The 18,085-nt window shown below is 44.6% G+C and overlaps 1 protein-coding gene across 4 annotated transcripts in view; it reads right to left on the reverse strand.

Annotated features, from left to right (window-relative positions):
- mecom (MDS1 and EVI1 complex locus) overlaps window positions 1-18,085 on the reverse strand; it is a 100,340-nt gene that overhangs the window by 7,400 nt on the left and 74,855 nt on the right. The window contains exons 3-12 of one of the 4 annotated variants that reach the window (XM_073493607.1): window positions 12,354-12,456; window positions 12,128-12,241; window positions 11,352-11,463; window positions 11,103-11,250; window positions 10,821-10,974; window positions 6,416-7,802; window positions 6,118-6,205; window positions 4,411-4,437; window positions 710-876; window positions 471-548 (exon numbers count right to left, since the gene is read on the reverse strand). In XM_073493607.1, the coding sequence (XP_073349708.1) occupies window positions 471-548; window positions 710-876; window positions 4,411-4,437; window positions 6,118-6,205; window positions 6,416-7,802; window positions 10,821-10,974; window positions 11,103-11,250; window positions 11,352-11,463; window positions 12,128-12,241; window positions 12,354-12,402 (2,324 nt within the window). In that variant the 5' untranslated portion in view covers window positions 12,403-12,456. Of the gene's footprint in view, window positions 1-470; window positions 549-709; window positions 877-4,410; window positions 4,438-6,117; window positions 6,209-6,415; window positions 7,803-10,796; window positions 10,978-11,102; window positions 11,251-11,351; window positions 11,464-12,127; window positions 12,242-12,353; window positions 12,457-18,085 lie in introns of those variants that run through there. The other 3 variants (XM_073493598.1, XM_073493617.1, XM_073493590.1) reach the window with 3 other exon arrangements.

Raw genomic sequence — 18,085 nt, forward strand, 5'->3', positions numbered from 1 at the left:
TCTGTTCTGACTGTAGACAAGAATTCTCTGGGAAAACATCCATGCGCTGTTAAAAAAATCAGCAGAGCTGCATCTCCCCGTCTCTCTGTCTGCTTGAGAACACGCTTCGTGAAAGTTTGTTTGCTCTGGAGTTAATGTGCTATCGTGCAGATCTGATTCTCGACTAGATGGTAATTTGCCTATAGAGTTTTGGATTGTGCGTATTCTTGGAATTGAGGGTAGATGAAGGGATGCTGGCAGAAAGAGAGGAGGATGAAATTTAGATGAAATGTTTCTGTTGGACTGTCTCTTCTCTTATAACAACCAAACACCCAAACACCTCTTCAGCATATGTACACACACACACACACACACACACACACACACACACACACACACACACACACACACACACACACACACACAGACGGCTCTGAGAGACAGAGAGACAGTGTGAATGTGGCTCTTAAGACTTCTAGAAATAGTCTTACCTGTATGGTTGCTCTCCTGTATGAGTCCTGAGGTGGCGGGTCAGGTTGGCAGAGCGTGGGAATATTTTGCCACAATATCTATAAAGGAATAAAACGGGTTTAAATTAAACCGATATTAACGTGGGAACATGATCTCTAATGAAGAAGAAGAGGAAGAAGAAGAGGAAATATACTAAAATATATTTAATATAATAATAATATAGAAAAATAATAAATGCCGAACCAGTTGCCGTAGTTACCTGCATGTGTAGCGCTCCTTGCCCTTGCGCAGCAGCGTCTCTGGAAGTGCAGAGGGTGGGGCTCTGAAGTCAAACATGGAGGGGACAGTGCGCAGGAGGTCGCCGGACTCGGGCTTCAAGGAGCCAAACGTCTCCAGCTTCTCTGCCATGTTCTCGATGGCCGACATCTGCGGAGACAGAGGAGAGGGAGGACAGAGTGACGGGTCAGTCTTGTGCTTAGAAACGGCTTCTGAATGCTCATTTAGGATTGCAAGGCCGACATGCAAAGCAAAGAAACTGTTGTCTGAGTTTTCATGTGAGATTGCACTTGTTTTCTCAAATAAAAACAGGTATTTAAGACTATTTTTACAGACATGCAAGTATGCTGCAGGATATGGTTGAACACTTAAGGTTTCTGAAATACTTTAGGCTAATACGCCAGTCGGAAACAATACATTTTGACATTTTCCGTGGATGTCTTTACACTGAGCTTGAATACCAAATACTTTTAGATTTGATTCTGATTTATTGTTAAATTCTTTCCCCCACACAGATGTGTTCATATCTTGTTTGACTGACGAGCGTTGTTTACAGGCATCATACCAGGCGAAATGAAGTGAAACAGGTATTAGGTGAATTCTTATTATGAAGTTCATCAATGATTCATGACTCACAAGGTCAAATCCCTGCTACATGTGCATGACAACTGATTCATAACTTTAAACAAAAAGAGTATGCTCCCATTCATGGCCAGCGGAGAGCAGGTGTGGAACTCTGACCGCTAAATTCAGCCAACTCTTGCTCTCATTGCAAACACACAGATACATTTACAGTGGATACATAAACACACGCACACACATAGGATTAAGGACCGCAGCCAATCTACTAATGAAGCCGAACATTTACTTTCACCAGATACTCTCCGAGGAAATATGCATACTTGTCAGTTGGTCTGTGTGTGTGTGTGCATATGAACGTGAAACTGTGTGCTGCATGGTGGCCGTAGTTGATTAATTGCCATCAACGTGTGTGAAAGAGAAAATATATGTATGTGTGTGAGAGAGAGGAATGTATTTGTGATGCATTTGTGTGTGCTTACAGGCATGTGCGTAGTATGTGAGTGCGATTGCTTAGTGTGTATCTGCGTGTTTTGAGATACATGTCCATGTGTGTGTATGTGTTTGTGTGTGTGTATGTGTGTGTGTGTGTGGCAGAGGAGTGATTCATGTCCACTGCTGGGCTGTAAACTATTCTGTGCACAATGCGGGCAGACAGCACATTCGTCAATATGAAAGATGTTGACATTACTGATCAAGGGCCAGACACGGGTAATAATGATATCGCTGTGCTGAGAGGGGCGGGATGGGGGAGGAGCGGGGGCTGGAGGGGGAGTGAAGGGAGAGCGAGAGGGAGGAGGAGAGGGAGGGGCGGGGGTGAGGGGGTCCCAGTAGGCTGCAGGGCCTGTCAGCCCATCTCACACACACACACATACACACACACACAGTTTTTTCTTCTCTTTTTTTAAAGGGGCCACACAAATTTGCATTATTTTGCGTGTATTGAATTTTCAGCCTGTTTCTTATTCTTATTTCAATAAGGCAACAAATCAATGCTGATTCGGGTCCTCCACCGGAGCCCTGCTCCGACTCTGACATTTCATCTCCTGCTTTCACCCCCTGTCACTCTCAGGCTTCACGCCAACATGGAGCAGACCGAGGAAAAGAAAGAGAGGAAGAGAATCGGAGAAGAAGCATGATGAAGGAGTAGACAATAAGGGAGAAGAGGGGGAAGGAAAAAGAATAAGGAAAGAAAGAAAGAAAGAAAGAAAGAAAGAAAGAAAGAAAGAAAGACAGAGAGAAAGAAAGAAAGAAAGAAAGAAAGAAAGAAAGAAAGAAAGAAAGAAAGAACAGGACCCTGTGAGAGAGCAGCTGATGGATGGTGGTGGAGCCTGGTGTCGGGAGCGGCTGATTAGGAGTGACGGCCGAGTGTAAAGTTCCTGCCGCAGCCGTCGACGTTCCCACTGAGGGAGGATGTGGAGTGTCAGGTCCGTTTGATTATGAATATGCCAATGCTGCATGCCATGAATCAAAGGCGAGGGAGAGACAGAGAGGCAGAGAGAAAGGAGGAAGGCAATGGATTGAAAGATAGGCAAGGGGTTGTGGGGAAGAGGGAGGTGAAATGCTTTCATATTTCTTTCGAATGTGCACTGTGTGTATTTCATCGGGCTCTTTTCAGGCACTGGAGTGAACGCTCAGTTTGTCTGCCTTGCTCAACGAGAACCCATAACTCTCGAGAACATTAGGGCCCCTAAAGCTGTCGGCAGTATCGAGCCTGTCCGATAAGACACTTTTCAGAGCTGAAACTACTCCTTCCCGGCTTCATCTACTGAGGAATTCTGATCCCGCCTCAACCCACTCAGGCTGCTGCACTCTCTTAAGAGTTTAATCTAACACCTTTGGTCAACCTTTGCCTCGAACGAAAGTAGTTAGAAAAAGGATGTTGGTAATTGTCTGGCAGGGGTTAGTGGAATTGGTTTGTCATTGGATACAAGGCACAGTTTGAATGAGATATCCTGCATAAGTAATTGAACTTTGTACACTTTCAAACCATTGCTGCATAGTCCATGATGGTATAAGAAGATCAAAATGTTCTTTTTAATGCTTGGTTTTAATTTTTCCAGTTCCAGAAAACAACTGAAAGTTTGTTTAAACCAGTTTAATTCTTTGTCTGCTGTCAAGCGGTAAATGATTCATATTAAATATATTAATGATTGAAACGAGAGGCCGTCAGTCCACAGATTACTCTTCAAAAACCTTCAGCCATTTTTATGGATGGTGAGCTAGGCTCATTAGGCCACTGTTTGACAATGCTGTGTGTGTGAAATGTTCGACTTAAAGGACAAGAGGATAAACGACTCCACATTTTGCTCTAAAGCGATTTTTCAAAGGTTTTATAACCCTCCTACTCCTTTGTATGAGAGACCCCCCCAACCCACACACACACACACCTCCCAAAACCCCCTTGTCCTGCCCCCTGGGCAGTTTGTCTGTGAACTTGCTTGTTGCTGTAGCGTCGCTCTGGGACCAGCAGTTGATTGGCTATCTTCAGATGTCAGTGATGCTGTGAGGGCCTTAATTAGCGAGATGCATTCTCAATTGTTGATCTTTATCAGGAACCAGATGTTTGGAGGGAGGAACTAGCCCCCCGCTCCCCCCGCCAGTGTCCCAAAGAGACTGTTACCCTTGCGCTGATGTAAAGCAGCCCCCCTAAACACCACCCTCCACCCCACCTTTCACTCCCCCCCTCATGCCCGTTTGCAAGAGCCCTGCTTCTTTCTACAAATAAGCAAACATATATTCAGAGCTGCTGGATGGACAGGGTGTAGCTCGCCTGGAATTCCCCGCTTAAACCCTTTTATGTGCGGAAAGGAGAGAGAGGGGATATGTTCGCATGTAAAGATGTAAACAAATAAAAAAGCAGGGAGCAGATACTCAAGGTGAATCACTACACAATAATACATCATGTACAATATAAACAGTTCAAACATATGTCTTAACATATGAAAGTGGTTTTATGGCTGGACACAAGTCCAGTCAGTGCGTGACGGTGATGGACTAAAGCCATGCGAATGCTGGGTGATGTCAGTTGTAAACTGTTATACAGCCCATGCATTAAAAAGGGGATGGGGTCTGTTTGGTAGAGGTACAGGTAGAGGAACTTACCCAAGTTCTCTGATCTGGCAAACGAAACTGAGGGGCGGAACAGAAGGAAAAGAGACAGCAGTCAGAACCAGGAAGTGGCGCATGAATCAACAGCTTTTGATTGGACACATATGGGCACAGAGGGAATGACGGGTCCCGGTGTGATTAACTTTGAATGAGCAACGGGCTGCCTATCTGCAGAGTTATGGCGCTGGAATTATAGGAGGCTCTAATAGTTCCCAACACTTCCTGGTGTTCAATAAGCTCATTATAGCAGGCTACAAATACAATTCCAGTATGTAATCTAAGCCAGTATTGCTTAGCAGTAAAATTTCCTGCCAGGAAATAAAAAGCTGAATCACTAAAGGTTGAAAAAAAAGTTCCAGTCCCCTCAGCTTTGCAACCTCTTCTTTTGATATACGGCTCAAGAGTGAGTCAGGTGACTGAAAACAAACCCCCTCAAAAGTATACAGAAGGGCCCCTTGCTTGGTCTGGCTTAGACCTACCCGGGTCTGGTGTTTCTGGGAATGATTTGTGTGTCCAGACATCATAAAGTCATAAAGATGGCCTAAGCACTCTGTTAGTGTTTCTACTGATAGGACACCTCATTAAGGCGTGTGGGACGGCCATGTGGCTGCTGCAGGCTGGGCCCATGCAGCAGTCTGGACAGGGGACATAAATCAGACAAATGAAACAGCCTGTAAAAACCAGACCTGAAACGGCCAGAAAAGAGGAAAAAAAAATCATATGCCTGAGAAAGTGGTGTTTTCACTTTCCGACCGACCGTTCTCACCCGTGAGGGAAGATTGAACAAATGAACGTCAGTGCAGCTTGCATAGACACACACACCCACGTGCAAGCACGCACACACAAATAAAGAGTCCCACACTGGAAAACTGAACCCAGGGGCGAAAATCATCGCTTTAAGAGCATATCATTTTTTATATTGTAATCAAAGATATGTTATGGGAAGACGTGTCAAGAGTGTGCCCTTTCCTTCTGCCACATCTGTTTCAGATAGCTAACAACGGGCTTAACAGGCAGTAGCATGGATGGGGCTACATTTTGGTCAGCCCAGGACAACCATTTTGATTTGAAGCTCCTTATGGAGAGACACATGATAAATCTTGACTAGTTTTAGTCACACTTGTAAGCTAATATTGAACCTCAAACAGCCATCAAATCACAACTATTGTGAATTCAAATGGGCACGAATGACCAAAAACTACCAAGACAAATCAGGGCTGTTGCTGTCTATTCAATCATTCCAGGGTCAATAAAGGCATCTAAGGTCAATTTTAAAGGTACAATATGTAAGAATCAGCAACCTCTTGAATTCATACTCCAAACAATAGGGGGCAGAATATCACCAGTGTAACTACTAACCGCTGCTAACTGTAGCTGCCATTAGCTAGTTAGCTCAGTTAGCCATGCAGCTAGCGGTCTGGACTGGGAGCTAGGAGCAGTATTACCAGAACGGATTGGCCGGAGCTAGCTGTTTAACATGCTAACTTCAGTAGATATCTCTGCAACACAATATAGACGTCTTTGATATGATGTCAAACTCTTATGACAATTCTTGATGTTTTAAACCATAATTCTTGGAACAGAATAAGAAAGGATAAATACAAACAAGTTAAGTTAAACAAGGCGTGTGTAACCTTATCATATTCTCTCTAAAGGCCCCATGCTTTCCCAGTTCCCGCAGAGGCCACAGTAAGAACCTACCTGTGGATGGAAGAGGAAGCCTGGAGCTGGCCGCATGTACTTGTCTTTGAGAGTCTCAAACGGATCGCTCATTCTCCTCTTCTCAACCCTGCTAATAGTAGATTTCTGTCAGCTCTTAACGCAGGCACAACAGCAAATATTGATATAATCATTATTACAAAAATAATTACAATTACCAATTAGATGCTCTTGCATGAGACAATGTATAACAGCAGTTTGTAAGTATGTCTTACTGTTTAAATGAGATGTAAAATTGCAGTAGACCTGTGGTTTAGTAAGCTACTGGGAATAACAATACCTGTAGATGGGGTCCATGAAGAAAGGGGTGGGCCTGGCATGCTGTAAGGAAGTGTCAGCTTTTGGGATCTCCACCACCGCCTTCTCCTCCTCATGCCCCAGGCTATTTTTTGAGTCCTCCTCTCTTGGATTTCGCCCACGGCCTCTAGTCCCCAAGCTCAGGTCTAGTGGCTGGTCCTGACCAGAAGTATGGGAGGCCTCCGGTTTAGACGGGGCAAATGTGGCAGACTTCTCCTCCTTTCGCTTAGTAGTGAGGTCAAATGGTGACTCAGCTGAAGATTTGCCCTGGGCCTTCTTGGAGTCATCTGCTGGAGACTGTGGCTCGCCCTTCAGGCCTGGAGGTCTGAGGTCCCTGTCTGGGAAAGGGTAAACTGGAGGAGAGAAAGCTGGGAAGAAAGGCAGTGGGAACATAGACGGGTAGGGCAGAGACCCGACCTTCTTGTCCTGTAGGCCAGCCAGCCCTGTTGAGCCAAAGTACTTCTCAGCAATGGAGGCAATGGCCTTAATAGAGTCATTTACAGCCCCTGTTACAGCTGTGTGCTCGTCCAGCGAGGATGGGATGAGGGAAGGGCCCGGAAAGTCTTTATCAGCACTGCTGCCTGTCAGGCTGGGGCTCTGGGGGCCTCCTTCACTGGCCTTCCTCTTGGGGCCTTTGCCATTTTCTCGAGCCCTTTCCCTCTCACTGTCCATGTCACTCTCCAGCTCGGAGCCCGATGTGCTCTCCAGATCACTTCCACTGGGCGTGCTGACATCATCTAGGTCGCTGCTCTCGGACTGGTCACTCTGCTTGTTCCGCTGCTTTGTGGAGGACGAGGAGCCATGGGCGTGGAACTCTGAACCTGGCATCTGGTTGCCGGTGATACCACCATCTTTACGGAGAGCCTTGAGGAGCTCTCGCGACTCCTGAAGTCCAGGGCTTGGAGGGAGCAGTGGACTCTTACTCAGCTCTGCACCATGCCCAGCAATAGGCACATGGGCTGGTTGTCTGACAGGAGAGGTGGCAGGAATGAGCGGTGGCCGGTGGTAGAGTCCAGAGGGGAATAGGCCAGGGAAGCTGAAGGGAAATGCTGGGGCAGCAGGGAAGGTAAGCCCGGCATGGTGGCGACTTGCCCCAAAGTAATCAGCCAGCCCAGCACTGCTGTGGCCCATCGCCAGAGCTGATTTGTCCAAGCCAGGGGCACCAGGGAGTGGCATACCCTGGGCAAACAACCCTCCTGCTGTGAAATGGTTTTTCCCTTCACAGAAGCGGCGATGCTTGTTGAGGGAGGATGTGGTGCTGAACATCTGTCCACAGTCCTTGCACTTGATCTGTGTGCGGCAGTCAGCGTGCATACGTTTGTGGCGGCACAGGTTAGAGAACTGGGTGTAGGACTTGTGGCATACCTCACCTGCAGGGACAAGGAGACAGATATAGAACATATCAGTATGCAACACACTCCAACCCACACACACACACAAAATAACATCACATGATATGACATCTCTAGTTAACATGCTAAGTTGGAAGAGGAAATACAGTATGAATGATATTCTCCTGTTCCCATCAATACTCTGACAGCAGTTTTCCAGTAAAATAAGGAGCTGAGGCGTGTCCAGATCCTGGCATTGTGAGGGAATCTGTTTGGTTGACGGTGTGAGTCAGTTGCTGCCACTCATCACCTGCACATCAAACCAAATTCCCAGGCATCTCCAGCCCCATTGTCCTCTCAGGGACGCTCCCAGGGAGTCCATAAACAATCACTCATAGACACACACATAGACACACACACACGGACATTCACAAAATATTCACATAATAACACAGAGAAACTAAATAACACACACAGGCATGCAGTCATACAGATACACACACACACACACATTCTCATGCAGTACAATGGCTCTATTTTAAGTTTGTGAAGGAAGCGGAGTTGAATGAATCCTATCCTGCAGTCCGGTTCCCAGGGACAGGTCTCACGTCCTCTACTGCCCCTCTTCCCTCTTCCCCCTCTGGGCCTCCCCCGTCACCCCCTCACCTTGTCCCCATGGCTGGGTCCCTGTCGTCCTGCGCTAAGTGACCTTCCCACAGTGTATGCCTGTCTGACCCTGGGAGACGTACAGGGGCAACACCCGGCCCTGAGACAAAACCTCACCGTCTGACATTATCTATCGCCATTATTAGTCTGTCAACATTATCTACTACCAGTGGATGATTTGTTCAGATGGTAACCAAGTACTTATTGTTTTCCCATGCTCTTTTCTTTCACTGTTCTAATAAAAGTCAAGAATGCAGTTTATGAAAGGGGGATGATGTTCCTCTTTGCCGGCCCCCTCCAACACTTTATAATATTTTGCAAAGCAGCTTCACCAGAGCTGACGTTTCAATATGACTTTGATCATCTGACAATATCAGAAAGCAGTTAGAAGCAGCTCTGGATGATTGATTCTGCTCACATTGTTATTAGATCTTCAAAACGAGGATAAGGAAGTGGTTAGGCTCACACTGTGATTACACTTCTGCATACTTTGGATGAATTCCAACCACAAGGTGCAGAAGAGGCGATTTAAGGAGATGGAGGGGAAGAGCGGGAAAAAGTATTGTGGAAACAGATTTAAATAAACACCCCAGAGGAACGGCTAATGGGACCGCTCGAGCCAAGAGCGAATGTAATCTTGTAAAAAAAAAGAAAAAAAAGTCAATTTTAATGAATAGACCCAGAAAACTAAATTGAAATGAAGTGGATTTGTGGCTTGGCTTTGGCCGACACAATCAGGACAGAAAGGTAGTTGAAAACATTTTGAAAACATCTGGGCAAGAAAAAGGAAAAGAGCCTGATTCCTTTGATTTCGCACATGATGTTTCCTCTCTGGAAGCTGTGAATGTTGTCTTGCAAAACAGATGAAGGAATGTGGAAGCTGTATCTGAATGTCTTTCAATTGATTCAAATGAATTTGTATACTTGGAAATGTAAGGAATACATTTTGTGTAAAGGAAAGATTATTCAATTGACTTTATGATTTCTAATAGTAAATAAGTAGTCATTAAATCTGTCCACTCAGTGTGTATAGGGGTAGCTGCTTCTATCGCTCTCTCTTTATGTGTGTGTGTCTTTTTACAAGTATAGCCACATGGCCTGAGCAAACTACAAGAAAAAGCCCTGCACCATAAATCATGTAGTTGTGACATTTACAGACTAACAACACACACGCATGACACACTGAGTGTGTGATCTGATTCGCTCCGCGCGTGTACTCGTCAGCTCTTAATAAACTGAAACAAAATATTATAAACACATTCCTGAGAGGAGAGCGGTGGCTAAGTAGCGGCTCGCTGAGTGTCTAAATTAATAACCCAGCAGACCCGAGAAGCTCTGACACACATACACAGTCTTGACACATCGCGTGCACTAACACACAAAAAGAATCACACGTGCACACAGTACAACACTGTCCAAAACACGTACATGCCCTCCAAGAGCACCCGCACAAACAAACACACCGGACACACACATGGTCTCTCCCCGGCAGTCGTCATGTTTGAGGCCGCTCTGTCTTTTTTACACAGCCATTAGTTGTTTTTAAACCTGCATATTTTCTGCTGATTACAGCAAATGGACTCCTATTCGGAGGGAGCGTAGGGAAGACGGCCTGGTACATGTGGTTGCTATTTGTGAGGAATGGTGCATGTGGCGGAGGCAGAGAGAAGAGGAGGAGAGAGGGGAGTCAGAGGTCTGCAGTGGAGATGCAGTCACTACAGGCCTCTGTGTGCGAGTGTGTTAATGTGTGTTCATTTGAGAAGGAGACAAAGTGTGTATTTGGTGTGCGGACGGGTTTCCGTGCGCTCGTATGTGTGTGCAGGGTCAGGGAAAGAGAGACGGGGCAAAGGGTGAAGGTCATAACGCTTTAGGGGAAGGAGATGAGATCTGCGGTGCGAGGTGGTGAAAGTGTGAAAGGTCAAAATGTGTTTGGGTATAGCAGGGACAAAAAGTGTGTGTGTGTGTGTGTGTGTGTGTAGAAAAGCAACTGAGAGAGAAAAAGCCTGTTAACTGGAGCGTCAACAGTAGGTGAAGCTGGGTCACTGTGAGAGGCAACAGCAAGGTTAGACCAAGTGGGATTGAGTCAAATTACATGCTGTTATCACCATATCAGCACTGTGTGAGAGTGCTGATGCAGATAAAACTGCATGATTCTTGTCTTAAAAGAAATGGTGCTGCCACTCTAAACACCATAATACAATCCCATGTGTAATTCCTGCAGAACATTACATGACTGACTCTTGAGAAGGAGCTGAGGAAGGATAAAAATATATTTTTGCAAAAACATCACATCAGTTTTTCTATTAAAGGCAAGTCACAAGCATATTATTATAAGAGTTATTATTATAACGTACTGAGGAGACTTACATAGGTAGGGTCTTAGTGACTTACACATGAAGGGCTTGACACTGCTGTGGATGTGCTTATGCTGCTTGAGGCCCGAAGACGTTGCAAACGTCTTGCCGCAGTCAGAGCAGGCGTGGGCCCGCGCCCCGACGTGCTGTGAGCGGATGTGCCTCTGCAGGTTACTGGGGTCTGTGAACACCTGCTGGGGGAAGCAACCACACAGACGCACGGGGGAGTTACTATCTGATTCAACAAATCATGAACATGATAACATTTTTCTGCAATTAAAAACAAGCAGACACATGGAGACAAAAGTCATCACTTTACCTTTGAGCAGTTTTCACATTCGTAGTGCTTGCCACTGTCGTGCGACATCTGATGTCGGATCAGGTTTGATTTCCAGTTGAAGGCCTTGGGACACTGGTCACACTTGTATTCCCTCTCCTCAGAGTGGGACAGAGTGTGGGCCTCCAGGCTGCAGGAAACACACATCATAAAGATGGTTAAGAGGATAAATCTGACAAATATCATGTCCTTGAACACATTTGTTTTTGAGTGTGTCAACTGTTCACTCACCTCTGGACATCAGGGAACACCTGGTCACACTCCTTACACTCGTGTAGACCATGGGACATGTGGAGGGGTCGCAGGTCTTGAGGTTCCTGGGCCTTCAGGTCACTGTCACCTCCTAGACACATCAGAAAAAAAGATGAAGTAAACCTTCATCCTTACCCGTCATTTGCACATAAGATTTGACAAACATACAGTCTCCAAGGACTGCAAGTTAACTTTACATGTAATGTAAATGATGTGTTTTGGTATAACAGAAAGTTGCATAGTTGTGCAGTATTGAGATACTGTATGTGTGCAGCCTTTAAGAGATTCCATTACATAGATCATATGGAGAAAATATAATGATTGATTTCCATTGCTGCAGGCTCTGGTCGATTACAGAGTCTGCGGTCCAGTCTTGTACAAGTTGAATCTCTTGTTACTGTGTATATAAACCGCCAGTATCAAAATCTGAACCCTTGTACGAATAATGGAGGATGAACTGCATTTTTGAGCCCTCAAAGGTCTCAGATGAAAACGGCGTCCTCAGACAATTCTAAATATTTTCACATGACATCACTTAACTCTCAGTTTGCACAACACAATTCATGCCAGTTTGTGGACTCTTATTTCCTCAGTGCATTATCTCATTTTCAGCGGCTCCGGGGGGAAACAAAGCCTTTTCATCATTAGTGTCATATTCTCCCAGTCCGGCTAACACATCCGTCTCATCACTCTTCAGTGCCCTCTGTTTACAATGGCATGAAAATAGCCCACCTAGTTAAAAATAAAAGTCAAACCTGGGTTAAGGAAGGAGGAGGGGGGCATCCCACACGGCTGCTTCTGGTGGTCCAGCAGCTGGTTGCGGGACTCAAAGTGCTGGTCACAGTCCTCACAGCGGTACTGTCTCTCCTCTGCATGGCGGGAGGGAGAAATGTTAGTATATCATGCACTTTAATGAAGTATATGTGTTGTTCAGGTCTTGGCATAGACAGGAACATGTGTTTTTGTTTTTGTGGTGCTGACCGTGAATATCAGGAGCCATGGTGTCACATGAATACTCTTCAGCCTTCATGAAAAGTAGCAGCTCCTCACCGGGGAAAATCTCTCTGGTGACTTTGTAGAAGATCTGCAACACAGACAAAAGAAGATTGGGATCTAAAAATGTGCTTTCATATTACACTATTAATTACAAAGGTCAAACAAAATTGGAGGGATCAGCACATTTTTCCTGGTGTCCGGTAAAGACGTTGCAGCTGTTTTTTTTGTTTTGACTGCATTTTGTCTCGCATTTTCCATAACTGCATGGCAATGTAGGCTATGCTACCAGATTTCTACACAAAAAAAGTCACTTGAAGTAGCTCAGGGTGCACATTTGTGTACATGCCTGTCATATTTGTACTACCACCAGCGCACACAGTGGAGACATATACATGAAAACACACACACACTTTCATTAACTCGTAATTAATCATCATGTAAGACATCCATCTTCATGAGAGCTAAATTAAAACACAAACAGCAATAATGCAGAATAAATACAATGTGTCATAAACACTGTACACGCGCACATTCTGGATTCTCCCGTAATGCTCGCAGTAGGCAAGAATAGGAAAATAAATGTGTTTAGAGCAAGTTTACTAATGTGTGGTGATAAACTGTAAAAATAAGCAAGCTGTTAAAAAATACATTCCGTTAATTAAGTTTTTCAGTGATGGATGAAACACTGAGATCAATTAAGAGCTAATGCCACTTTTAGGTGCTCATTTAATGAGTAGAATTCAAACTAGATCCTCTTATATTTCAAGCTTCAGCATTTATATATAATACCAGCTACGGTATACATTTCATAATATCCACTTCCAGCTAATACATGTGTGTTTGGGGGGGGGGGGGTCAGTCATTTTAAAGAATCAGCTGAGAGACCCTGGGACTGTGGCGCTTCCCATGGACACACAATAGCCTTTCTCTGTGAAACAATCAGACATGGCGTTATTTTTGGCATGCTCTGGAAGTTTAACATATTACCTTCCTTTGCTGCGTCGACGTGACAATGATGATGGGGGGATTTATTAGAAATGCAACAGGGAGGGAAGGGGGGGTTATGCTTCTGGGAAGGCACGGGTCACAGGTATCGTGGACAGAATTCCTGCCGAGTACTAGAGACTCGAGCCGCACTGGCTCCACAGAGATTTATGATAAATATCTCGGTCACAATAAGGAGCATGATGTATTCTGTCAAGTATGCTATAATTGTTTGTGTCATTGTTCTTACTTCTGGCAAATGATATCATATTTAATATGACAGTACAGATTTTTTTTTTTTGGGCTCCGCTGTGACTCACTGAAGCACAGGAAGTTCTGAGAGTCACCGGAGCAAAGGGAGCTCGAGTAAGCAGAGCTCTTACATGGCAGAGGAGAGGAGTGATTGGTAGCTTTGTGGTAGCATGAAAGTATGAATTCAATTCAGGCATTTAAAAAAAAAAAAAAATCTAAGCGGGTCAAGAAATGCAGTGGTTGGCTGGTCTAAACCAGACCAGAAGACACACATTTCACATTAACCACTCAGTTTAATCCAAAAAATACTCTTGTTTTCATTTTTGTAGCAAAAAAAATACTTTTTTTTTTGCAGTCTTGATGTCTGGTTGTCAGCCCTGATCAGCAATAACAGAGCTGCACTCTCATTGTTTCTAAGAAAGAATAAAGGGAACTGAACTGAGAGAGTCTCGACATGAGCTTTCAACCCTGACATACCTTTACCCTAACCTCTCTGCACCGTAAACATAACACATGCGTGAACATGGATGGAACTTCACAGGGAATACACAAACAGCGAGGCTCCTTTCCTGTGTCCGTCACCTCTGTGAGGCCACAAAAATATTGTGATTCAGAAACAATCAGACAGCAGTTCAAACAGACATGTGAGTCTGCGGGGATTCCGCTCGGAGAGACTGATACCGAGACGGAGGAGGGGAGCCTCTTTGGAGAGCTACGAGGCCTCGGAACATAAAAATTAATGGACACTGTCGAAACCACTTTGTCCATAAATACAAGAGTGCAAGCTCACGGTGAAGTGCAACTTCAAGTCTATAATTCCAAATAACTTCTCATATAACACGAGGAAGACCGGCGACCCAGGTGAGTCTTTCAAACCAGCAGCAAACGTCCACCTGACCTCTGACCTCCCTCCTTTAGGGCATCAACAAACACTTCTGTAGCTCTGTTCCTCTGCACACGAAGTTTTGTGGTAGCGTAAGTGCACACATGAGCAGGCACAGGAGGGCGATTACGAATACGAGGGGAATTCCCCCCACCGCCAGCTCCACCCCTTCCCCCCCGAGGGCCGCCACAGATAAACAGCGAAAACACACACAAACAAACAAGGCAGGGACTCGCTCCAGAACAGAGAGCGCAATGTATTTGAATCCAGGGGTCTTCCTTTTAGCACGTCACTGACACACACACACGCACACACACACACACACACACACACACACACACACACACACACACACACACACACACACACACACACACACATACACACACACAACGGTGGCTTAAAATAACAGGCTATTCTGTAGATAAGATAGCCAGGGTGTCTGAGTTCACACTGAGAATGCTGGCCTCCTCAGAATCAAGGCCATTTCTTATTCTTACTCAAATCAAAACAAGACAGAAGGAGTGATTTCATTTCTTTGGAAATGCACATGCGCCTGACTTGGGTCTGTAAGTTTTCACATTAACGTAATGGCTGCAGTAGTAGCCAGGAAAACTAGTCCACTCTCTGACTGACTCTTATCGTCCAGGAGAGCCGATGAACTATTTTCTCCCCATTAAATCTCTCTGTATTTGCTCCTTCATTGAGACACTCCTTATCTTCCTCTCTTTCTCACTCTCTCTGTCAAAGGTTACAACAGCGAGAGGATCAGAGGCTGTAATCGGACTACTTTGTTACCTTGACACCATTAGTCATTAGCAGAGTAAACACAGTCACAGTTTCCCCCGGTCACACCCTGTTGGCCGACTCCTCGCTCACTCAGAGCTCATTCCACAGGTATGCCATTCACCGACGCTGTCCTGCCACAATGAACTCTCAGTCTGGGCGCTTCTCTCAGAGCAAAAACGTATGGTCTAAAGCTAATTTAAGTTTTTAAAACTCAGACCTGCAACCAAGATTTATGATGCAACGATTATAAAAGGTTGAACAAATTTTTAAACCTCCCAATATTCTGCATTTCTAGCCAAAGAATCCTCAAGTTCAAGAACGGCCGCTGCATTGTTTACGTCTTCTTGCTCAGCAGTAGCACAACAACAACAACAGTGCGTGTCCCTGTGCATTTTCGACCTCCCTGCAGCTATCAGGGTCATGCAACATGTACAGTGCGTTTGGCAGTCGCCATTGCTTGGCTGCCGAACAAAACCGCTTCGTGACTTAGATAGCAATAAAGAGCATGAGCGCACAATGTGCAGCTGGTTCCAGCAAATTGGATGAACATGTAAGGAAGCCAACATGGGGCCTGTATTCATGTTGGATTGAGTCAGCTGTGGGAAAGTGACCTTATGAAGAGGAAGACGAAACCTTCTGGTGTCTCATGAGCGACATATTGTCAATGTCAGGTGGTGACTTTCGTCTCCAGAATGACTTTTTGGGCGTTAAGCATTCAGCGAAAATGATCTCTTTTTATGGATTCTTGTGCATTTTCCACAACCGAACAAGCTCAGCGGGACACAATCACTTCATGCCTTCACCTCCAGTGTATTTACATAGTGAATGACTGTCAGTGTATGGCTAATAAGCTCCGCAGCCACTTCATCCCACTCAATACTGAGCGAGAATCAATAGAGCGAACGAGATTAACGCTCATATCCCTCTGCACTGTCTTATGAAAGGCTCTTCAGGGCCTCGTCGGATGGTGTTAATTACACTTTTAATCCATTTTCCTTTCAATTGAATCGGGAGAGTGAGGAGCGCAGCGGAGGGTTTTCCGAGCACTAATTGCCCCTAATTATCTTAACGACAAAACACGCTGATCATGGGAGGATCTATCTGAGTGGTGCTCGGTGCAGCAGCAAACAAATGAGGATACGAGGAGAGCTGGAGCATTGTGGTGTGGATGGTTAAAAGGCTGAAGTCGCAGGGCAAAGTCAAAAGATTTAATAACTACAAATTAGCTCGGACAAATCCCTATTTTCTTTGAATACTTTCAAAGTATTTTGTATGCATGTATGTTTTTAATTGAAAAAAAGATTTAAAAAACAAAAAGCGTCATTTTCAGCGCGCTGTTTTTATCTGTAAAAGGCTGAATTCAAGCAAGTTACAGCACGTTGAACTGGTCACAGATTTTATTGTGACTCATGCTGCAACACCTGCCATCTCCTTCCCCTCCATTCTTTCCTGATGCTCTCCACTCTGCACTGTCTAATACAAAAGGCAACCAAACAGAGGGATGATAAAAATAAATGGCTGTCAGTGTTACACTTAGTTAAAGTACTCAGTCTACTACTGGAGAAAAGTCCCATTGAATTTAAAAGACTGCATCTACAGTGATACAATGTTTTGCATCTATTTAAAGGTGCACGCAGTAGTTTTGGGGAAGAAATTTTAATCAGAAGAGAAAGATCTTCATTGACTGATTTTTTTTATGCAAAAAATAACTAAATAAACTGAATTTTCAACACAATTTTCATACTGTTTTGCTTCATTTATATGTGGCGGACCCTGCCACCTTTCTAACTTCAAACTGTGATCTGGGACCTTTTTTTCCTCTGAGAACAGCTTGTTTAGTCAGTTATGGAGAAAAATAAATAATTGTGAGTTTGTATTATTACCTCATTAATATTGTGAATATTAAAATGTCTTATCCAAATCTACATAGTGCCCCTTTAAGTCACTCAGAAAATACCTGTTGTTGCTCTGAATTTTATTTTTAAATTAGCTTGTTTGCTTGTCTCGTTTGTCATTAGCCATGCGAGAAATGATAGCTATATAGAAGACTGTCGTCCTCTATCATTATACAGTACATCAATGGCAGTTGTAATGGGCATAGAAAATTGAGTCCATGTGCTAAAAAGTTAATATAATGCTTAAAAAATGAATTTCCTCGAGAGGGATCATTAACGTACACCTCCTCCTCCTTTTATAATTAAAGTATGACACGCTTTTTGTTAATATTTGCAGAATCCGTGTGATTAACTCGTCTGCAGATGCCCTCCCAGCGTTGATCTTTCATGCCACTATTTTAGAGCATGAATTTCAAGAGAAAGGAAAAAGAGAAGTGGGATCCCGAACAGTTCCTCCACTAAGACAAAACAGACTTCTCTCTCTCTCTCTCTGCTCACTCATTTATTCCTCTCTCCCTCCCTCTCCCTCCTGAGATTGGTCATAAAGTTTTATGATAAACAGAATTGGGTCAGAAATAAGAGGCCGGTTTAAGTCTCACGCTGGCAGGGCTGAAATTGGTGCTTGAGAAGAACCAGGACCAAATAACGAGCGACACACCTGGAAATTGCAGTGTTGGTTTGACATTTGTCTTAAAAAACGAAACTCTGACGGAGGAGGGATCCCTTTCAATTTGGATCTGAGGGAAGATTTAGCAGAACAAGTAACATGTAAGCCCCGGGTAGCTCGGTCAGGCCCTTCGGTGTGGAAATCTGGTGATGGTACGCTCACTGTTGTGCGCCAAGTGTGTAATATGTGGTTTCAGGCTGGGTTTAGACTCAGCACTTCTCTATGGCAGTAAAAAGCTGTTGGGACC

Source organism: Pagrus major, chromosome 2 (genome assembly GCF_040436345.1).
Source record: "Pagrus major chromosome 2, Pma_NU_1.0".
Classification (NCBI taxonomy): Eukaryota; Metazoa; Chordata; class Actinopteri; order Spariformes; family Sparidae; genus Pagrus; species Pagrus major.